This window comes from Sturnira hondurensis, unplaced genomic scaffold (assembly GCF_014824575.4).
Source record: "Sturnira hondurensis isolate 20B ecotype Veracruz unplaced genomic scaffold, ASM1482457v3 Scaffold0001872, whole genome shotgun sequence".
Lineage (NCBI taxonomy): Eukaryota > Metazoa > Chordata > Mammalia > Chiroptera > Phyllostomidae > Sturnira > Sturnira hondurensis.
Genome location: NW_028074503.1, coordinates 13,320,538 through 13,344,263, shown reverse-complemented (window position 1 = coordinate 13,344,263; position 23,726 = coordinate 13,320,538). Strand labels below are relative to the sequence as shown.

Below are 23,726 nucleotides of genomic sequence, written 5' to 3'. Positions count from 1 at the left end.
AACATTGGTTACTAACATTATCTAAGTTTCAGGCACACAACATTATAATTTGATATCTGTATACTCTATTGCAGGCTTACCACCAAAAGTCTAGTTTCCATGCAATACCATATACTTGACCTTCTTTACTCCCTTTTGCCCTCTCCCACCCCTCCTCCCTTTGGTAACCACCATTCTGTTGTCTGTATCTGCGAGTTTGTTCTGTTCATTTGTTGCTTTTCTGTTTTATATTCCATATGTGAAAGTAATTACATGCTTTTTGTCCTTTTGCCCTGATTTATTTCACTTAGTGTAATACTCTTAAGATCCATCCATGTTGTAGCAAATAGCAATATTTCATATTTTTATGGCAGAGTAGTATTCCGTGTGTGTGTGTGTTAACAGAAGACTGGCTAAAGGTGTGACATGTACATCCGATCACCCAATACTGTTTTCTGCAGTGGCCGTACCAGTTCACATTCCCACCGGCAGTGCAAGAGGGCTCCCTTTCTCCCCATGTGCTCCAACACTTCTTTTTTGTCTTTTTCATGGCAGCCATTCTGACAGGGGTGAGGCGGCAGCCGGCTGTGGTTTTGATTCACGTTTTCCCAACAGTCAGTGATGCTGAACACCTTTGCATGCGCCTGTTGGCCGCACATATGTCTCCCCTCGAAACCTGTTTGTTCCAGACCCTCTGCCTGCTTTTTCATCCAGTTCTCTTGTTTCCTTATTGTTGGTTTTAAGTTGCATTCTTTCATATCTTGGATATTAACCCCTTCCCAGTTGTATCATATCCAAATATCTTCTATTTGGTTGGTTGCCTTTTTTATTGAAGTTTACTTCTTGATGTAGCTCACATGTCAATCAATACTTCATTTTTTAAAGATTTTATTTATTATCTTTAGAAGGGAAGGGAAGGGAAGGAGAGAAATATCAATGTATGGTTGCCTCTCATGCATCCCCCGTTGGGAACTGGCCTGCAACCCAGGCATGAACTGAACCGTGATCCTTTGGTTCGCAGGCCCACACTCAATCCACTGAGCTACACCAGCCAGGGCCACCTCTTTGTTTTGTTGATGGTATCCTTTGCTGTACAGAAACTTCCTAGTTCGATGTAGTCCATTTGTTAGTTTTTGGCTTTTTCTTGCCTTGGAGTCAAATGTGCAATAAACCACTGCGACTCATGCAGATGGTATGATCTTGAACAAAAAACAGCCCTAGGATGCACTAAAAATATGAAAACTAATAAATGTAGACAGCAAAGTTACAGAAAACTAGGTTAATATATAAAATATATAAATTGTACACACAGTATAACAAAAAAGTAGTTTTATACACTGGCAGTAAATAATTCAAAAGTGAAGAAAATAATTCACTTATAATAGCATCAGAATGATAAAACAGGCCCTGGCTGGTGTAGCTCAGTGGATTGAGTGTGGGCCTGCGAACCAAAGGATCACGGTTCAGTTAATGCCTGGGTTGCAGGCCAGTTCCCAACGGGGGATGCATGAGAGGCAACCATACATTGATATTTCTCTCCCTTTCTCTCGCCTTCTCCTTCCCCTCTGAAGATAAATGAATAAAATCTTTAAAAAAAGAATGATAAAACAGGAGTAAGTTTACCTCCCAAAATACAGTCTTAAATACGCAAATCAATAAAACATTGTTGAAAAAAGTTAAAGAAGACCCAAATAAAGAAAGGCAATCCATGTAAATAGGTTGGAAGACAATATTTTAAGATGGCAACACTCCCTAGTTAATAGATGGATTTGGCAAAATGACTGTAAAATCCTAAGTGCCTTTGGGCTGAAATCAGCAGTAATTTTTATGAGTAGGAATATCAGTGCGTTTATTTTCATGCAGGTAATTTTTCTACTGCTTCAACATTTTCCTTTTGAAAATAAAGGAACAAAAGAAGCCCAAAGCTTAGAACTGGGTCACTTGGCCCTTTCTCTTCTCATCTCCTCCCAGTTCAAAATGCTCGAATCTCCCTGGCTGGTGTAGCTCAATGGATTGAGCACAGGCCTGCGAACCAGACTATCGAGGTTCGATTCCCAGTCAGGGCACATTCCTGGGTTGCAGGCCAGTTCCCGGCAGGGGCCAGTTCCCAGCAGGGGATGCACGAGAAGCAACCATACATTGATGTTTCTCTTCCTCTCTCCTTCCCTTCCCCTCTAAAGATAAATAAATAAAATATTTAAAAAAACTAGCCCTGGCTGGTGTAGCTCAGTGGATTGAGCGCGGGCCTGGGAACCACAGGATCCAGGTTCGATTCCCAGTCAGGGCACATGCCTGGGTTGCAGGCCGGTTCCCTGCAGGCCAACTCCCAGCAGGGGATGCACAAAGGGCAACCATACATTGATGTTTCTCTCCTTCTCTCCTTCCCTTCCCCTCTAAAGATAAATAAATAAAATATTTAAAAAAACCAAAATGCTCGAATCTCCTAACGGCCAGTGCCCTCCTGGATCGGCAGTTGGGCTCAACACTTTCAAGCCTCAGCACAGTCTTTGTGGTTTCAGCCTTCGGAAATCGGCTTTGTCTGCCCACCGTGGCCACTCTGCTTCCAACCATCCCGCCTTTTCCCCTGGGACCCTTGTACAGGGACCCTTGCCCTTCTTATACTGGGTCACTTTGTGAGGCTGATGCTTTCCACGTTTCTTACAGAAAGTCCTCTGGGTCTTAAGCGCATTGACCATCTTTGCGGTAAACCTGTCGGGAAACTCAGCATCCACACTCTTTGTCTCTCTCTGCCTGCGCCTAACAGGATTGACATGGAGAATATTTATATTCATTTTTAAATTGAATTCATTGGGGTGACATTGGTTAATAAAATTATATAGATTTCAGGGGTACAATTCTAGACAATATTTATATTCTTTTTAAAAACTTATTTATTTTTAGAGAGTGGGAAGGGAGGAAGAAAGAGGGAGAGAAGCATCAATGTGTTGTTGCCTCTCATGCGCCCTCTACTGGGCACCTGGCCTGCGACCCGGCATGTGCCCTGACTGGGAATCAAACTGGCGACCCTTTGATTTGCAGCCTGTGCTCTATCCGCTGAGCTACAACAGCCAGGGCTTACAATACTTGTATTCCTTTTTAAAAAAATAATTTTTATTTATTTGTTTATCTTTAGAGGGGAAGGGAAAGACAGGAGAGAAATATCAATGTATGGTTGCCTCTCGTGCATCCCCTGCCGGTAACTGGCCTGCAACCCAGGCATGTGCCCTGACTGGGGATCGAACCGCAATCGTCTGGTTTGCAGGCCCCCGCTCAAGCCACTGAGCTACACCAGCTGGGGCCCCTTGTATTCTTAATTTCCTATGGAAATGCAAGGAACTCAGAATAGCCAAACAATCTGGAAATAGAAGAACGGAGTTGGAGGAGGCGCACTGCCCTTTCCACATTAACTACGAAGCTGCAGCGCTGAGGAAGGGGGCACTGGTATGAGGGTGGACAAATAGACCAGTAAAATGGGACTGCAGTCCCATTGCAAGTAAACTATTGCATTCTCAGCCAACTGATTTTCAACAAGGATGGCAAGACAATTCAGTAGGGAAAGAGTAACCTTCTTAACAAATGGTGCTGAGACAAATGGATATTCACATACAAAGCATCCTTTCTTCAAAACATTCATAAAAATTCATGCTAATGGATCCTAAACCTAAATGCTACAGCCCAAACTATAAAACCCATATTAAACAATGTAGACATAAACATTTATAACCTTGGGTTAGAACAAGCATCCTTAGATACAATACCAAATGCATAAGCAACAAGAACAAAAAAGTATAAAATGGATGTCATTGACATCAGACACTTTTGTGCTTTGAAGGATTCCACAGAGAAAAGTGAAAAGACAATTACAGAGTAGGAGAAAATATTTCCAAATCATGTATCTGATAAGGGACTTGTATCTAGAATATATAAAGAAAACTTTATATCAATAATATAAATCAATAATAAAAAATCAGTAATAAAATGGTTAAATCAATAATAAAGAAGACAATCATAATTTGAAAATAAGCAAAGGATCTGAATAGATTCTTCCCCAAGAGGATGTACAAATAGCTAATAAGCAGATGAAAAGAGGCCTCAACATCACTAGTAATTAGGGAAATGCAAATTAAAGCCATGATGAGCCCCAGCCAGCTGGCGTGGCTCAGTTGGTTGGGCGTCATTCCAAACACCACAGTCACCAGTTTGATTCCTGGTCAGGGCACATGCCTGAGTGGAGGGTCTGGTTCCAGGCTGGGCACATACAGGGGCAACTGATCGATGTTCCTCTCTCACACTGATGTTTCTATCCCTCGCTTCCTTCCTCCCTTCCCCTCTCTCTTATTAAAAAAAAACCACCCATGATGAGATATTACTTCATACTCAGTAGGACGTCTAGAATTTTCTTAAAAAGCAGATAACAACACCTGTTATATATCTTTAAAAAAAAAAACTCTCATACACTGGTAGTGAGAAAATAAATGGCACAGCTGCTTTGGAAATTTCCTCAGAAAGATCTCATAGAGCTACCACTCTGACTCCTGCTTCTCCCAGCAGTCCCCCTCCTAAGGGTACGCCCAAGAGAAGTGAAGACATTAAGTTCATGTGAAAACTTGTACGCAAATGTTTATGTGGCTGTATTATGCCACAAAGAGTGAAGACAGCTCAAACATCTATCAACTGATAAGTGCATCAGTTACAGGTGGTGTACCCCTACAATGTAATATTACTGGACCATAAAAAGAAATGAACTAACTGATGCATGCAACAACATGGATGAACCCTAAAAATATTATGGTAAGAGAAATAAACCAATCACAAAGACCACATATTGTATTATCCCACTCACATAAAATGTCCAGAACAGGCAAATCCCTGAAGATGGGGGATGAGCAGCCTAGGGCTGAGCAGTTGGGGGGAAAACGGCGTTTCTCTCTGGGGTGATAAAATGATCTAAAATGGATTATGGTGATGTCTGCCCAACTCTGAACATATAAATGATGTGTGCGTGGTATGTGAATTACATCCCAATAACGCTGTTCCACTAAAAAGCATTTGTCAAGAAAAGCGTTAAGGCTTGGGGATTTTTAAAGTAGAGTTTTAAACTACAGATTCAATTTTTAAAATTATAGGACGATCTGAGTGAATATTTATTTCACACTGAGCGAATTTTGGTATTTTGTGGATTGGGGAGATTTGGTCCATTTTATTTGCAAGCAGATGCTAGTATTGTTTTGACGCCTGTGCGATCTGTAGTTATACTCCCTTTGCAGTCCTGATTTGGTCATTTGTCTTCTCTTTCTATTGGTCAGTCTGACTAGAGGTGCATCAGGTGTGCTGGTCTTTCAAAAAACCACCTTGTGGGTTCATTCATTTCCTGTTTTTTCTATTTTCAATTTCATTAACAACCATTCTTTATTATTTTCTTCCTCCTAACTGTCCAGGTTTATTTCATGTTCCTTCCCCACCCCAACACCCTCAGTTTCTCAGGGGGGAGCTTAGATGCTGCTTTGAGGCATTTCTCACTTAATGCAGTCAGTTTCCCTCCACTTTAGCCACATCCCACAAACTTAAATGTGTCATATATTAATTTTCTTTCATCTTAATACATTTTACAATTTCCTTTCAGATTTACTTTTTAAAAGTGTGGTTTTTCCTAGTGTTTGGAAATTCTTCAGTTATTCTTCTGTTGCTGATTTTCAGTTTAATTCCATTATAGTCAGAAAACGTTATGTGATTTCAGTCCTTTCAAATTTGTTAAGATTTAATTTGTGACTCACGATATGGTCTATCTTGGTAAATGTTCCATGTACACTTGAAAAGAATGTGTAGTCTGCTGTTGTGTGGAACATTCTATAAATATAAATTAATTCAAGTTAGTTGATGGTGTTGTTCAGTTCTGTCCTTGCTAATTTCTGCCAGCTATTTCTGTATGTTACATAGAGAAGGTTTCAGCGTCCACATGTAACGTGGAAATATCTCTTCCTTTTCTGCTCTGACAATTTTTTCCTTCTTATATTTTGAACCTCTGTCCTCAGATGCTTATACATTCAGGGTTGCTGTGCCTCTCCGTCTCTAACTGTGGTGATTTTCTTTGCTCCGAAGTTTACTTTGATGTTAATGTCACTCTTCCTTGGTTTGCCAGGGCTTCCATGATATAGTTTTTTTTTCATATATATATATATGAAAAAATATATATTTTTTTACTCTACCTCTATCATAATATTTGAAGAGAGTTTCTTGCAGACAGTATGTACTGGGTCATTTAAAAAATTCCATTCTGCCAATCTTTATCTTTTAACTGGTGTGTCTATTTTGGTCACATTTAATGTGATTGATGATATGTTGGGACACAGGTTTCCCATTTTATTATTTGTCTTCTAGTTGTTCCCTCTATGTTTCATTCCTATTTCCCCTCTCCTGCATTAAACTTTAAAAAGTATTCCATTTTAAGTCATCTAATATATTTTTGACCTTTTCTCTTTGTGTAGTTTTTTTCCGTGTTGGGAGAGACAGTTACTGGGTTTCTTGCTTTCCTTCCCCTCCTGCTATGTGTGTCAAGTCTGCAAAGCCCAGAGCACTCTGTCTGGGCTGATTCTCAGCACTGGGCGTGAGTTGAGGGGCACCCAGCCCACGGGGGACTGCAGGTTGAAAGGTGGTGGCCTCTGTAGAGGAATACAGATGGCCCCGGGCTCATACACTAGACACTGGGAGGAAGAAATGCCCACACTCATGTATGGGCCCCGGAGGAAGGGAGAGAACCAGCTGACATTAAGTTTCCTTCCTGCTCCTGCTGCTGCTGCAACTGTCCCCTGGGAGCTGGTCTGCACTGCCCCTTGGGCTCCCAGAGCTCCCAACAGGCGGATTACGTGGTCTCCTGGTGTCAGGGACTAACACCACTGTAGTCCCCGCTGTGTGCATGTTAGCAACCTCGGTTCCTGTGCTCATGGAGAAAAAGGGCTCCTGAATTCAACTGATGGGGTTTGGGTGAAATTTGCAGAGGGAAGGAATCCAGAGTGGCCTTGTGGGCGGGGCCCAATGGGCAGATTCACTGTCTTGCAGTCGTGGCTTCCACGGCTGACCAGAGAGTGGGACTAACATGCTCACCCTCTGTACTTCCTGTCCCGTAAGTGTCAGAGGGGATTCTCCCATCCGGGATCGCTGCATATACAGAAGTTCTGAGGTGCATGTAGGCTGCAACCTCCCCTTCACACTCTTCTTTCTGAATCATCCCTGGTGGTTCAGCAGAAACACAGAATTATAGCGAGAGAAAGAGAAATCTTATTTAGGTAGAAATTTAATGGCTGCCTGGCTATGCAGAGGCATTTCCTAGTGTCCTAGCGTCCCCTGCCGGACAAGCCACCAAGCACACTTTTTTGTTTGTTCTGAGGAAGGTAAATACCAAGCACTTGCTGAAACTGCCTGCCCGACCAGGGATGCCTTGTGACTCTCTCCCTCTTGGGGTGGGGTCAGCTCAGACTCAATGACTAAGGGCTGGGAAGAGCCCCACAGCCCTCCGGCATGTTCAAGAGCCAGTTAGTTGGCCTGGCCCTACCAGTATCTCAGCTTAAAGTGAAAAAGTGACAGCAACCCCTTTAGGGGAAGCAGCACACCCACCACGCCCCCTGGAGCAAAGCCACTGACTCAGCAGGGTCCTCCATTCACAGAGGCTCCTGTAAACTCCTGGGCCTGGTGCTCTAGGGGTTTAGCAAGTTTGGTCATGTTGCTGACACTGTTGCAGAAAGTGACCGTGATTATCCGCTCAGGGGACAGAGCTCACCACAGTCCTAACCACTGTGACCAGTGCTCCCTTTGATGAACCTGGCTACATCTTGCCTGCTGTGCCGAAGACCCTGGACTGACAGGTTACAGACTCCGCCCTGTGAGGCACAGATGGCCACTGCTGATGGGACAGTTGTGTCGCGGATGCAGGTGCTCAGTATGAATTCTCTTGATAAGACCGACTAGAATCAAACTGCTAATCAAACTGTGGTCACTGCCCAGACCACAGCCTTGACCACCCTGAGTCCCTTTGCAGATCCCAGGCTGGCGGAAGCCCAGGCAGGGGAATGTAGGAGAACAAACACGGGGAACTCTCTGCTTGTGCCCCCCTGATTCCACATCTGCTCTTCCTCCCCTCCCACCTGCTACTGCGTACTTCTGAGTCCTCAGAGAGCTGCTTCATGCAACTTGTCCAGGGTGCACAGACCCATAGTGTGCCTTCTCCATCTCACCCAGAACCAGGGCCGGGGAGGGGGGCCAGGATTTGCACAGGTGGAGATGGGAGCAAAGGGCAGTCCTGGGCAAAGGCACAGAGCCGGGGCACGGCATCGGCTCTGGGGACAAGAGCAGCCCAGCTGGTTGGGTCTTGAGCTCTAAAGGTGAGCAGGAGGAGAGAAGTCTGTCAGAAGGGCTTGGCTTGAGATGGGGCCCAGGAGAGGAGTGGGGCTTTGCTGGGCTGTGGCCATGGCCCATCACTGAAAGGATGTGGGGGGCGGGCGTAGACAGAGAGCAGGAGCGCTGCAACGATTGCTGTACTTTGGGCCCTGTACATACTGTTCCCTCTGCCGGGAACATTTCTTATGCTCACTATCCAGCCATCTCTTTCTCATTCTTCAGGTCTCAGCTTAAATCTCACCTCCTCGGCGAAGCCTGCCGACCACTCCCACCCACACAGCTCAGACCGTGGCTCCCACAGAATTCTGTACTTTTCCCTTAATTGTTAACTTAGACATTGGCAGTGGTTTAATGCACACCAGCTTCCCCTGCTAGACTGTGAGACTATGAGTATCCGCACACAGCTTGTTCATTGCTACAGTCAGTCAGTCAGCAAACTGGGAGGGAGAGCCTGCTCTGTGCCTGCGACTGCACTGGGCTCCAACAGCTTAAGGCCAAGGTGTAGACCTTGCCCACTGTTATCTGCGTGTTGCCTGCACAGATGCTGGAGCCCAGTGTTAGCTGCCCGCCCGCAGAAGGGTGGCTCTGGCTGCCAGGAGTGTGTGTGTGTGGCAGGGAGGGGGCAGGTGGCAGAGAGGCCAGGCCAGGATTGGCTATAACGGCCCAAAGGAACCCCAACCTGGCTCTAGTCAGGCCATCATGGGAAGGGCTGGATTCAAGAGTCAAAGCAGATACTTACTTCCCAGACCATTTTGAGACCCTGGGGACCAGGGAGTCCTAACACAGGACCCACTGCCTGCAGGCTGCAGGGAGCCAGGCTGCTGCAGGTGTTCTCTGGCAACCCCCACACTGTCAAGGCGGGTGGGAGGAAGGGTGCTGAGCAGCTCCTGCGTCAGGGTCACAGCCAAGGCTCCACACCATTGTTTCCAGGACTGTGGCAGATGAGGCTCGAGCCCAGAGAGCCCCAAGCTTCCTCGGAGGCCCCTGACTGGAGGGACCCACAGGTCTGGGACAGGGAACCTGGGCTGGTCAGCTTTGAGGCCCCCTAACCTCTGTGCTCCTCAGGGACCACTGGGGGAAAGGGGTGCCTGGAGGGGAAGACCCCCTCAGTCTCAGCCAGCTCCTTCATCATCCTCTGTCTTCCACACTCAAACTTCCTCAGGCTGTGGCCGTCAGATAAAGGAACCCACAATGAAAACGGGGTCTGACAAGCACCTGCCTGTGTCCCAGGTGGCCTCCTCCAGCCATTGCCCTGCACAGCACTCACCTGCATGGGAGTTGCCTGGGGCTTGCTGGGGGCGGCCCCTGCCGGGGCTCTGTGCCAGCAGTCCCTCCAACTCCAAGGCTGCTGGGCATGGTCCTGGATCCCCAGAGACACAGCGGGCAGGTGGGGGAAGGCCCCTCCCTCCCTCTCCCAGGATCAGGATCTTGTTCACAGGTTAGGGGGACCCCAGTGAGCTCCTCAACCTCCCTGGAGTCTCAGGGGCCTAATCATTTTTAATAAACGTTCTCTTTGTTAACAGCTTTATTGAGGTATAATCTACATGCCACAACATTAATCCATCTTAAGCACACAGGTCAATGGTTTTGAGTAAATTTAAAGCCAAGCAGCCACCACTGCAATCCGGTTTGGGAGCATTTCCGTGACCCTGAGAGCTTCTGTGCTAACTGAATTTAAAAATTTTTTGTATTGATACTTTTCTTCTCTTTTTACAAAAATAAGACAAAATCACTTTAGAGAATTTAGAAAATATATGAAACAGAAATTAAAATTATCTTTATTCCACAACCTTTGCTATTTTGTTATATATTTAAACTCCTCTTTATTTATTTGCCTCTTTATGTCTATCCTAGAAGGGAAGAGACTACGTTGGGTTTGCTGAGAAGTCAATTAGGTCTGGGCAGCTACACAGCAGCTACATATTCATCATTTTAAGATGGAAAGGAAGATCTCTTTTCATCATAGTGATTTTAAAGAACATGATTACATTTTTGATTTCTGAATCAGGGTCCTAATGTTGAAAGAAGGGGTTTGGCTTAGCAGGGGTGTCCAACCTTTTGGTGTCTCTGGGCCATACTGGAAGAAGAAGAGTTGTCTTGGGCCACCTATTAAATACACAAACACTAACAAAAACTGATGAGCAAAATAAAAGGCTTTAAGTAAACTTACAATTTTGTGTTGGGCGGTATTCATAGCCATCCCCGGCTTCGTGTTGTACACCCCTAGTAGACAAACATGCCCTGTTGCATCCATAGGTATGTCCCCCAGAGGGCGCTCTGCTCACAGGATCGGGGACCTTCCTGATTGCATCCCTGGCTGGAGACCCTTGTGGGGAGAAAGTGAAAGGAGACTTGCCTACATTTTTCTACCCTCCAGTTCCCCAGACCTCTGTAATCGGGGTATCTGTTTTCCACAGAGCATCTTTTAGGATTCTGTGGAACCCACACTGAGAAACTCCTAGGTGACCTATTTCCCCTTTGGCCTGTGTGTAGTAGGTGTTCAATATTTATGTTTACTAAACAAATGGAGGTTTGAATGGGGTCCTGCCCCTCCCTCCACTCACCACCTTGGCCTCTCCAGGCCCACTGACCTTCCTTCCCACCCCATTTTACCCCAGCTCTGACTCTGAAGTGCCCGCTTCTCTGGGGCCTGCCTTCAGGCTGCCCTGAGCCGGACTGTAGGGACCTTCCCAGGAGCCCAGATTAGCTGCCTTGTTAAGCTAAGGTTGAAAAGGGAGGTGGGTAGTCCAATTTCATAAGCGTGGGGCATAGCAAACGCCAGCAGGACTGGTTAAACATATTTCTTGGGGAACTACTGTGTGCCAGGCACTGTGTGGTCAATTGGGGCACGTTTTCTGCTCTAAGAAGTTCTCAGTGCTGCCCGGGCCAGCGTGGCTCAGTGGTTCTGGGCAGCGTCCCGCAGACCAACAGGGGGCGGGTTCCATTTCTGGTCAGGGCACGTACGTAGGTTGTGGCTTTGTGCTCAGTCCTGGGGCATGTGCTTGAGGACAACCAGTCAGTGTTTCTCTCACACATTGATGTTTCTTTCTCTTTCTCCCTCCCTTGCCCTCTCTCTAAAATAAAATAAAACTGTTGTTTTAAAAAAGAACTTCGCAGTGCTTTGGGCGAGTGGGGGTACATTATTTGATCCAGGAATGGCATTGGCCCTGCTCTGCTTGCGATTTCTGTAGATGCATTGCACCTGGGCCTCACCTCCCGGCTCCCTCCCACCCTAGTCAGTGCAGGTGCAGCTCCTGTAAGCAGCACAAACTTGAACGCATCAGAGCCAACCCCAGAACTTCTCTCACCTGAGGTGTGGGTTGGGGCCCGAGAATTTGATTTCTAACAAGTACATGGGTCACACTTTGAGAACTCTGCTTCAAGCTTCTACTAAGGGAACCCCTGGGGGGTGACAAGGCTCAGGTGGGGTATCTAACCTTGAGGCACGAAGGCAAAGTGCCTTCCAGGACTCCATGGAGGCTCCACTTCAGAGACCCACAAAAAGGAGCCCAGGTTGGGGACAGAGAGGTCACGGGGCCATCGCTGTGTCCCCGGTGCCTGCCACACACGAGGTGGCCAGGCTATGTGCTTTCATTCGTGTGCCACCACCACTGTGCCCTTAGAGCAGGTGGACGTGTGGCCCAGGGAGGGTGGGTGAGTCGGGACGCCCCCTGGCGGCCTCCGGGGGATGCTGTTCCTCTTCCTCAGGGCGGTGCCAGCTGCCATGCAGCCCTCCCTGGAGCCAGGACGCACATGGTCTGTGGGGCTGGTCTCTGGGGCCTGGGACCCTGGGAGGGGCGGGGAGGCATCATGGTGGCACCCTGTTAGTGGATGAGGCGCTAATGAGAACTGGTGTCGCAGATGGGCAAAGGTAACCAGGTTCTTGGTGATCTCGGACAAAGAATTAAACCGAACACACAGAGAGTTTGTAGCAGAAAGAGAGAACAGTTTATTAAGCAATAGTACACTGCACAGAACATGGGAGCAGGCCAACTCTGAGCAGAGACTGACCTCAGGGGCTGGAGGGATTCTATTCTTATAGGGTGGATATTTCCTGGCTAGTTTTGGTGGGCTTTTATTGCGCATGTATGAGTAGTTACATTAAAGCTACTGCGCATGTGGTCTCCTGTGATTTTCCTCAATTGGCCATGGGGGAAGGGGGCCAGGCAATGTTAATTTATTATAATGCTATTATAACAAAGCAGGGGTCATGTGGCACCTTCTATGCAGGTGCATTCATGATTCGCCATGATTTACCGCTTTTCCAGAAAGCAGAACAACTGGCCTTAGGACAGGGTCTCTGTCGTGTATCGATGTTCTTTGTCTTAGCCATGGGGCACCTCTGGAGTTTCCCTCTTCTAGACTATCTCCTGCCTCATTGGGGTTTGGCTGATTTGGGGTTTGGTTGAGATGTGGTGTGAGCCAGACTCTGTAAGGATAGTCGGAGAGGAGGGGCCTCAGCGCCTGGGGAACCCAGGTGTTTCTCATCCCGGGACTCCCCTCCCAGCTCCCATAGATCTCTCAGAGCCCTCGAGATCCCTGGAGATCCCACGAGATTTGGCTCTCTTGGGGAAGAAGGGCGAGGCAGCAGCTCCCGCAGCCTGAGTCTGCCCTTCCCTGAGCCTCCCTGACACCCTGCACTGGGTGGAGAGAGAGAGCCGTGCTCTGAGACGTCTTGGGGGAAAAGGCGCAAGGAGCTGGCAGCAGTGGTCTCCTGGGATGAGTTCGAGACACCTTGCAGCTGCCAGAAGAAACAGCTGGCCCAGGCATGTGTGAGTACGTGGGATTTTATGTGTGTGTTTGTGAATGAGGGGATGTGGTGTATTTGCGCTTCTACGTTTGCTTCTCTTCCCCTCCCTAAAACCAACTGCACACAGTGCAGTAGATTGACCAAGCACTGGCTCGCTGTGGATGTGTATGGTCCAAGGTGCATTTGCACCAGCTGTGGCCTGTTTGTTAGTTAGACACTTTGGGCTCTCGGCTTGTTGTTGTCGTTGTTTTGGTTTTTTGTTTTTAACCTAGCTTGTGCCGTGATCAAGAGGCAACTGGTTGTGGTGAAAGGTGTCCAAGGCTGACAGCACTGGGTATTATCCAGTGGGCTCCCATTCAGTTCTGCTGACTTGACACATTTTCTGACTTGGGAATGTAACCTTGCTGTGGCCTTTGACCTTGCCGAATGTAGGCTTGGTACCCCTGCAGCCTGTGCGGGTATTTTGGGGCTTTGGTCCCCAGGGCTGTGGGCATCCCGGAAAGCGATAGACTCCTGGCGCTCACAGGAGAGGTCCTCCCCGCTGAGGAAGCCTCGGATGGCCCCATCCTTGCCCTTCCTTTGGGACAGAACCTGGTCCTTCACTGCTTGCCGGGTCCCTGGGGTGAGCCTCAAGCCTTGCAGGTTCCTTGGAGGAACCACTGTCGCAATGTGACTCTAATCGTTGGGTTAGATGAAGTTTCAAAGAGGATTTGGGTTTGTTCTACAGGTGGCAAGAGCCAGGCTCCATACTGAGGAGTCTGGGTAAAGGCTGCAGAACCTGGTTGACTGGCTGTCCAACTGGGGCTGTCATGTGCTTAGCTTCTTGCTTTGAGATGCCAGGCTGAGAGGTCGTCTTGTTGACATGATTGTGGTGAAATATGGTGGACATGGTTGCTCCAATAGGGTCTCAAGATTCACAGGTGTGTGTGAAGGTGGGAAGGCAAGGATGGGAGGGCAGTGGGACCTGCTCGGAGGTGATGGAAGCCTCCCAAATGGGCACATGGACATCAAACACTGAGATTCATTATCTGAGGGGGATAGGGGGATGGTCCTTAGGTTTATAGGCAAATACGGATTATTATAATTATATAAGTATTTACACATATAAACTAAAATCTTAAATATAAAACATAGACAATCACAAATTATACATTTATGTAAAAAAAGAAACATGCAAGCAATTAAAAAAACAGAAAAAATTACCCAACCAAAACAAAAGACTAAAAACAGGTTTAAAAAAATAAAAGCAACTGATAGAACAATTAGAAAATTAGCAAGGATATAGAATTCGACGTCATCATCAACCAATGGGATCTAATTAGTGTTTTTAGAACAGTCTACCCAATGACGGCAGACGTATTTTGTTTTCAAGTGCCCAGGGAACATTTGCCGAGATAGATCATATCCCGGATCACAAAGTAAACCTCAACAAGTTTAAAAGAATGGAAGTCATAGCGATGGTGTTTTTTTTTTTTTTTTTTAACCACAATGGATTCAAACTAGAAACCAGTAACAGAAAACAAAAAGTCTGCAAATACTTGAAAACTAAACAGCACACTTCTAAACAGTCTGTAAGTCAAAAAGGAAGTCTCAAATGTAATTAAAAATTAATGAACTACATGAGAGTGAAAAACATATCAAAATGTGAGACACAGGTCACACACATGTATCAACACATGTCAAGCATGGCCAAGGCAGTGCCGAGAGGGAAATTTGTAGCACGGGACAGGCGTAAAAGAAAGATAGAATATTTAAATCAGCATAAACTCCCACCTTGAGGAACTTGACCAAAACAAACTCAAAGCAGAACAAAGGAAATAAAGATGGCAAAAATCACTGAACCTGAAAACAGAAAAATAATAGAAAAGAATCAATGAAACCAAAACAGATTCTTTGAGAAGATCGATAATATTGACAAACCTCTAGCAAGACGGACACATTTTTTAAAAGAGAGAGAGAAGGAAAATTAACCAATATCAGGAATAAAGCAGAAGATATCACTGCAGACCCTGCACATGGCAAAAGGGTGGTGAGGAAGTAACCCCCACCACTCTGTACCCCAAAGTTTGACAACTGAGATGGATGAAGGGAACCAAGCCCTTGGAAAGTACCAGCTACCAAATCCTGCTCAATGTGAAAGAGACAAGTAGCCTTACAACTGTTAAAGAGATCTGTAGCTTAAAATCCTATAAAAGAAATGTCCAGATCAAAATGGCTTCACTGGATAATTCTACCGAACAGCTGAAGAATTCTGTGCTAATGCTGTGCAGTCTCTTCCAGGAACACGTCTCAGCCCTTCTTACGAAGTCAGCAGCATGAACTACACGATGACAGTGCAAAAAAGACACCTACAGAGCAGCATCTCTCCTGAGTACAGATGCAAAACTCTTAACCGCACCTTAGCAAACAGAATCCATCAGCCTCTGAAGTAATTACACACCACGACTAGCTGGGGTTCTGTGCACGGACGCAATGCTAGTGCATTACTAGCAAATAAATCAATGTCATTCACGACTGAAAGTGGCTGCTGTAACAAGTTAACACAAACTAGCAGCTTAAAGACACAGATTTACTATCTTAGCATTCGGGGGTCTGAAGTCTACAATGGGGTCCACTGGCCTAAAATCAAAACGTCGGTAGGGCTGTGATCCTTTTGGGAGATTTTAGAGGGTAATTGGCTTTCCGGGGCTTGTGGCCCCCTGTCATCTCCAGAGCCAGCTGTGGTCACTTGAGTCTTTCTTACATCACATCATTCTAACACGACTCTCCTGCCTTTCTCTTTCCCATTTAAGGACAGTGGTGATTGCGTTGGAACCCCCTCCCAAATAATCCAGAATAATTTCCCCCTCTCAAGGTCAGCTGATTAGCAACCTTATTGCCATCAGCAACCTTAATTCTTTTTTGCCAAGCAACCTAATATCTTCATAAGTTCCAGGGATCAGGACGTGGCCACCTTCAGAGACATTATTTTGCCTGCAACATCTGACCCCTGGCCTGCTTCCTAGCCCCGTCTTGGGCCCTTTCCCTTCCCCCAGCCATTCCCCAGCTACACTGCCTGCTGGCGGGTCAGCTTGCTGACCTTGCGTCTCCCAGGGCCTTTGCTCGTTCTGCGTCCCCACCCGGAACACTGCCCAAGTGCCCCATGGCCTGCTCTTTTGTACCTTTCAGGCTCTGGCCAAGTACCCCTTCCTTAGGTAGGCTGTCCGCCTGCTGTGGAATGGCTTCCTCCCCTCTTTGTCACTTTGTCGGCTGCATTAGTTTTCTCCAAGGCACATTCTTTATTGTTTACTCGTGTGTTTTTCCAATCTGTCTCTTTGCCCCCTGTCCCCCTCCTTCTGAGTCCTTGAGTGGCGTGGGACATAGAGGAGGCTCTTAGTGTATAGTTGGTGAGTTAGTGAATACATGGCTATCATCTGCAAAGCATGGCAGCAAATTGTTGTTCTCGATGGGGTTTTTTTTTTGCCTCTCCTTTCCGTTCTGCGTCCTGATGCATTGCCCAGAGCTTCCTGAGCACCGTTCAGGGGCAGTGGTGCTTGCAGGCATCCTTGTTTTGTTTGTTTTAAATAGCGCAGTCTCTAGGGTTTTACCTTTAAATAAATCTTTGGCTTTGGTTTGAGATATCTAAGTACAAGAGTACTTTTAAAAGATAGATATCAAGCACACGCTTTTGCAGTATAAGTTTTTACTGCTAATGTTTTACCAAACATCTACCGGTCCAATACATTCATAGATTTTTCTATTGAACCTTGGTTACATTTTGAGACAATCCCAACTTGATTCCAGTGAATTTTGTTTTATTTTATTTTACAAAATATTTTATTTATTTATTTTAGAGAGGTGGGAGGAAAAAGAGGAAGAGGAACATTGATGTTTGAGAGAAACATTGATCAGTCACCTCCTACACACCCCCACCTGGGGACCTGGCCCCCAGCCCAGGCACATACCCTGACTGGGAATCAAACTGGCAGCCTTTTGGTCTGCAGGCCAGTGGCTCAGTCCATTGAACCACTCCAGCCAGGGCCAGTGAATTATACTTTTAATACGAAGTTGAATTATCTCTATTAATATTGTATCTAGGGGTCTTGATCTGCAGTCATGAGGGAGATTGTGACTTTTCTTTTCTATCCTTTGTTCCTGTCTCTGTGTCCAGAGTTATGTCCAGCCAGCTCTGTGTCCCCTCAGCTGTCTGTGGCTTGCTGACCAGCCTTCCATGGGAGGCCCCATGCTCAGGGTGCAGGTGGGCTGGGCTTAGTGGCAGTGGAAGTGTTGAAGAGTAAGACCAAGTCACACACAAGAAAGAACCAGATTTGCATTCCTCTGGTCATAATCTTCTAGCTGCCCAGCAGCAGAGGTCCTTGGTCTGGCCTGGCGCCCAGCGGCTCCCATGGCAGGCATCCCCCACCACCCCTCCTGCCACCTAGGAGAGTGATAAAACAGCAGGAGGGGAAATCGTTTGTTAACGCCATCTGTCCAGGTGTTACAACGTCCCAAAGAGGCAGCTGTGCACGTTAGAGATGACCAGTCAGGGCCCAGAGAGGTTACGGGCCTTGCTAAAGATGCCCTGGCCGGCAAGTGTGTCTGTGCGGTGCCCGTCTGACCTCAAAGCCGCTCCACAATGCCAGGCCGTCTCCTCGCAGAGCGGCCCCTCCCTCACTCTGGCTGTTCAGATGGCACAGTTAAGAACAAAGGCTCTCTACCCCCCACCTGCTCCCCCACCTCCCCCGCAGGATGTGCAGCTCAGTGCTGCCGGCTGTCCTGAAATCTGGCAAAGGCCCAAAGCTGGGGACAGAATGTGAAGGCTCTTTCTTGCCTCAACTGCTGCCTTCAGGCCCCATCGTTTTAACACAGAGGGACGGGGGAGAGAGACCAGCCCTTCCGAAGAAGGATAGCCTCTCCCCTTCTCCAGGGTGTGTCCCCACTCAGTGGAAAGGGGTGCCTACTTGAAGGGGAGGTGGGGAGAGCCTGGCACTGTGCACCCTGTTTATCTGCCTGGCAGTGGGGCTTGCTGGGGTGCCCTCTACCACCTGAGCAGCAGGGAGAGAGAGTGCACAGTGAGAGCTGCCTGGGGAGGGATCCCTAATTCCTAAGAGTCAGAAGCAAGATGGCAAAGGAGCCCACAGCCTGGGAGTTGGCCTCAGAGGGTGTTCCCACCCCGCCCTGGAGGGCACCACCCCACCCTGGAGGGCAGGTGCAGGGAAGGGCAGCGTGAAGTTGACTGGGAGACTCTCCAACCCCCTCCACCTCTACTGGAAATGCTGTAGAAGGAGAACAGGAGTGAGTTTTAACGGAAGCTCAAGATCAAATATCAGAATGAAACAGAGCAGGTGGCTAAAAAGTTGTGGAATTGGGCCAAAGCTTTCTTAAGGGAACCCCTTCCAAATGCAGGAGGCCCCCTGAAACATGGCTGGTGGACAGGCATGGGAACAAGCAAAGCCATTTCAGGCGAAGGCTCCTCTGTTAATGGGTTCCACACTTTTGTGTGAGCGGATTCTTGACCCCCACCCCCGCCCACCACCACCACCACCACCACCACCAAGGGGAATCCTAGACTCCACAGGCACTTGGGGGAATAGATGTTCCCCCACTTACTTGAAACACTGTTCAGTTTCATTCTTTGGCTGTGGTCCCTTAGCTCAAACAAACAGCCTTCCCATCAGGCTCCCCTGCAGCCCCCGACCTTTGCCACTGGGCCAGAGCCTCCCAATGGACTGGGGCTCTTCTCCTTCATGGTGAACCTTGCTGAGCACACGATTCTACTTTATAACTGATGAACGTTTAAATTGTCTGCTGAGAAGAAATGATGAAATAACGGGAAAGGGGGAAGTAAAGGCAGGAAATTAGATGAAGGCAAAGAAATATTGTCCATACATGTGATTCCTACCAAGCGTCCTTCCTGTGCCGTGGTCGGAGGACTGCAGACAGAGCGGGGGTGTCCCAGCAGCTGGGAGAGAGGGCACTCCATCGGCGTCTGTGCAGCGTGGTGGATCCGGTGCTCACCAAGAGGGGAGGCTGGAGGGAGGTGCTAGTGCAGATCCAGATGAAGAGGACATTGGGTGGCACAGTGAACAGTGTCTGGGGGGCGTGGTTGGGGTGGTCGTGCTGAGAAGCACCTGCAAGGATTAGGCCGAATCTCTCAGTGCATTTTCAACACCCCCCTGTCCCCCATTGGCAGTGGCTGGGTGATGCCCAAGGGTCCCAAGCCAGGTGATGCTAGGAGGGAAGTTCTAGAAAAGGCTTTCTTGCCCCTAAGAGATGGACTCTGTCTCCCTGGATGTGGTCTGCAGTGGGAACGAGGGGGTGGGGGGTGGGGGTGGGGAGAAGGATGAGCTTCCAGGGGAAGGTGGAGGGTGAGGCCAGTGAAGCAGAGCTAGTCTCTTGTGTGAGATGACAAAGCTTCTGCTGTTAAGGTCCTTCAAAGTGGGGTTTACGTCACTTGGAGCTGGAAGCATGGAGTCTTCCCACTGATAAGCATGGTTTATCTCTACTCTTTGGATCTCACTTAATTTCTCTTTGTTGTGCTTTGTAATTGTTAGCATAAATGTCTGGAATATATTTTATTCAACTTATTTCTCTTTTGTGATTTTGTTACCGTTGGACACATTTCTCATTTCTAGTGCTCTTTGTTCCTTTTTGCAGATTTGAATGTTTACCAGCTACATTTCCTTTCAGTATGAAGAACTCCTTTCAGCATTTCTTGGAGCTCAGGACTATTGGCAAAAGGTTTCATTGACATGAAAGGCTCTCAGGTTTCACTGACATGAAAATGTCTTATTATTTCACCTTCAATTTTTGTTAACCGGCTTATTTACATTTTAAAGTATTACAATTCAGTGGCCGTTACAATCCAACGGTATATTCACCGGGTTTGCACCACTATCTAATCGCAGAATGTTTCTGTCATCTCTAAAATAAACCCATAGCCATGTCAGTCACTCCCCAGTCCTTGTTCCTTGAGGCCCCGCCAACCACTCGACCATCTGCGTCTACGGATGACTGATAAGAACATTTCTAACGTCAATGCAGTCATAAAATACGTGTCCTTTCGTGTCTGGCTCCTTCCATACAGTATATTCCCATGGTGCATCCCTGTTGCAACTTTATTAGTATTTCATTCCCTTTTTAAAGACAATTTAAAAATTTTTTATTGTTGTCCAAGTGCAGTTGTCTCCTTTTCCTCCCCACCACTCCTCCTCCCACCCATCCCCACCTCCCACCTTCAATCCTACCCCCTCTGCCTTTGTCCGTGTGTCCTTTATACATGCTCCTTGACAACCCTCCCCCCTTCTTTCCTCCACTGACCCCCTCCTCCCTCCCCTCTGGTCGCTGTCACTTTGTTCTTTATTTCAATGTCTCTGGTTACATTTTGCTTGCTTGTTTGTTTTGTTGATTAGGTTCCACTTATAGGTGCGGTCCTATGGTATTTGTTAAGACAATTTTCTAAGAGCAGTTTGTAGGTTCACAACAAAACTGGGAAAAAGGCTCTCCCATTACGAGCATCACTCACTGGAGTGGTGCATTTGTTACTGAAGATGAACCCACATTGATCGACAGGCCATTACCATCCAAAGTCCACAGTTTACCTTATGTTCATCCTTGGCCTGGCATATCCTGGGTTAGGACGGATATATGCCCATTATTACATTACCATTCAGAGTGTTTCACTGCCCTAAACATTCTCTGCGCTCTGCTTATTTACCCCCTCACCTCATGGCGACCACTGATCACTTTATTGTCTCCATCATTTCGTCTTTTCCAAAAGGCCAAATAGTTGAAATCCTACAGGTAGCCTTTTCAGATTGGCTTCTTTCACTGCGTAACATGCATTTAAGGTTCTTCCATGTGTTTTCATGGCTTGATAGCTCATTTCTCCTTAGCACTTTAGCCCAGTGTCCGGTTGTACGATGCTTATGGGTCCATTCACTTACCGAAGGACATCTTGGTTGCTTCTAAGTTTGGGCAATTACGGCTGAGGATGCTATAAAGATCTTTGTGCAGCTTTTTGTGTGGACATACGTTTTCAACTCCTTTGGGTTGTAAGGAGTGTAATTGCTGGATCACGTGGCAAGAGTATGTTTAGTTTTGTAAGAAACTGCCAAACTGTCATCCAAGGGGCTGTGCCACGGTGCATGCTTATCAGCCATGTGCGAAAGTTCCCGTCTCCCCACGTTCTCTCCACCATTTGGTGCAACCCTTTCTTACCTGTGGCAAAAGGCCCATGATACTTACCATTTTAACTGTACAACACAGTGCTGGTAAGTTTTCACACTGTTGTGAAAACACCCATCAAACAGCAACTCCGTTTTCTCCCTTCCCCCTGCTCTGGTAAACTACAATTCTATTTCTGCTTCACTGAATTGGACTAGGGATACCTAATCTGAGTGGAAACAAACATGTATTTGTCATTTTGTGGCTGTTGTATTTCACTTAGCACAGTGTCCTCAAGGTTCATCTCTGTCGTAGCCTGTGACAGGATTTCCTTTTCAAGGCTGAACAATCTTCCACACCCCTTGGCTGTGGTGTTTAGTGCTGCTGTGAGTGTGGGTGCATGAATGTCTCTTTGAGAACCTGCTTTCAGTTCTTTGGAATATATACCCAGAAGTGGGTATAACTGCTGAATCATATGGTAGTTCTATTTTTAATTTTTTGCTGCAACTCCATCATGTTTTTCATAATGGTTGCAATAATTTTATTTTATTTTATTTTTTAAAAGATTTTATTTATTTATCTTTAGAGGGGAAGGGAAGGAGAGAAGGAGAGAAATATCAATGTATGGTTGCCTCTTGTGAGTCCCCTGCTGGGAACTGGCCTGCAACCCAGGCATGTGCCCTGACTGGGAATCGAACCACAATCGTGTGGTTCGCAGGCCCGCACTCAATCCACTGAGCTACACCAGCCAGGGCTGGTTGCAATAATTTTATAATCCCGTCAACAGTGCACAAGTTCCAACTTCTCTACATCCCTATCAACACTTGTCTTCTGTTTTTTAAAATATTATCCATACTAATGGATGAAAGGCGATATGTAATTGTGATTTTATTTTGCCTTTTCCTGATGATTAGTGATGTTGAGCATCTTTTTTATATGGTTGTTGGCTGTTTGTATGCCATCTGAAGAGAAATGTCTACTTAAGTCTTGTGCTCATTTTTAAATTGAGTTATTTGATTTTTTTTGTTGATTTGTAGGATTTTTCATAACCTGGGTATTGACCTCTATTGTCAGATGTGATTTGCAAACATTTTCTCCCACTCCGTGGGCTGCCAGTTCACTCTCCTGTGTCCTTTGACACACACAGGTTTTAGAGTTGGATGTAGTTCCATTTGTGTATGTTTTCTTCTGTTGCCTGTACTTTTGATGTCATAGCTAAGAAATCATTGCTAAGTCCAATATTGTGAAGATTTTTCACCTATATTTCCTTCTAGGAGTTTCATAGTTTTAGGTTGAACATTTGGACCTTTAAACCATTTTCAGCTAATCTTTGTATATGGTGTAAGATAAGGGTCAAACTTTATTCTTTTGCATGTGGATATTGTCTTTCCAACAATTTTTGGAAGAGATTGTTCTTTCTCTATTGAGTGATCTTAGCACCCCTGTTGAAGATGATTCGAACATCCATATGAGAGTTTATTTCTGTGCTTTCCATTCTATTCCATTGGTCTATTTGCTTTATGCCAGTACCATACTGTCATGATTATTGTAGTTCTGTAATGTGTTTTGAAACCAGGAAGTGTGAGTCCTTCAACCTTGTTTTTTTTTTTTTCTCACGGTAAAGATTGCATTATTGGTGGCAGTTAGTACAAGTCAATAAATATTGATCCCCAAAGAAGAACTCAGTTATTAATCAGCTTACTGGTTGATAAAGAGCTGAATGAAACTGACCCAAAGGATTGCTGGGAGGATAAACTAAAGTCAATTCTGCTTCTTGGGAAGTGAGGCCATGGCCAGCTGATATATGGCAAATGCTGTTCCACCATCTGTAAGAATCATGGGGGCTCTATACAGGAGGGCATCAGCTGCCCCACCCTTTAGATGCCCTGGAATTCCATTATCCTCCTGAAATAACTTTTGTTTCTCTGGAACTTTATTTTCAAACTGCCTGCGTGAAGCAGTAGTTATGGTCCTCTGGGTGACCTGGCGAAGAGCCAGCAGATTCCGCAGCATGTTGCCTCAGTGACTGTCCACCCAACACATCAACTGTTCTTTTTTTTTTCCTTTTCCAAAATTGTCTTGGTTATTCAGGGTCCCTTAAGATTCCATATGAATTTGAGAATGAATTTTTCTATTTCTGCCAAAAAAGGCTGTTGGAATTTTGATAGGTATTGTGTTGAACTTAAAGATTGTTTTGAGGAGTATAAGCATCTTAACAATATTAAAGTGTCAAATTCATAAACATAGGATATCTTTCCACTTAATTGTGTTTCTTTAATTTCCTTCCATTATGTTTTATAGTTTTCAGTATAATATGTCTTTTATCTCCTAGGTTTGGTTTATTCCTAAGGCTTTGTTCTTTTTGATGTTGTTATAAATAGAATTGCTTTCTTAATTTCCTTAAAGATTGTTCATTTTCAGTGTATAGAAACATTACCATTTTGTGTGTTTTATATCCAGC

The 23,726-nt window shown here is 46.2% G+C and overlaps 1 protein-coding gene and 1 pseudogene across 1 annotated transcript; both read right to left on the bottom strand.

The window, feature by feature from the left end:
- Positions 1-1,822: 1,822 nt before the first annotated feature.
- On the bottom strand, positions 1,823-2,733 carry LOC118980363 (60S ribosomal protein L36a-like; annotated as a pseudogene).
- Positions 2,734-22,864: 20,131 nt separating this feature from the next.
- Positions 22,865-23,304, bottom strand: LOC118980358 (cytochrome c oxidase subunit 7A2, mitochondrial-like). Its single transcript, XM_037036956.1, has one exon. It carries the CDS (start codon positions 23,276-23,278, stop codon positions 23,027-23,029), a length of 252 nt encoding a protein of 83 aa, XP_036892851.1. The 5' UTR covers positions 23,279-23,304; the 3' UTR covers positions 22,865-23,026.
- Between the last annotated feature and the right edge of the window lie 422 nt (positions 23,305-23,726).

Excerpts from the sequence above, each read along its gene's own strand:
- LOC118980358 (XM_037036956.1), bottom strand. The coding sequence starts at position 23,278 with ATGCTGCGGAATCTGCTGGCTCTTCGCCAGGTCACCCAGAGGACCATA.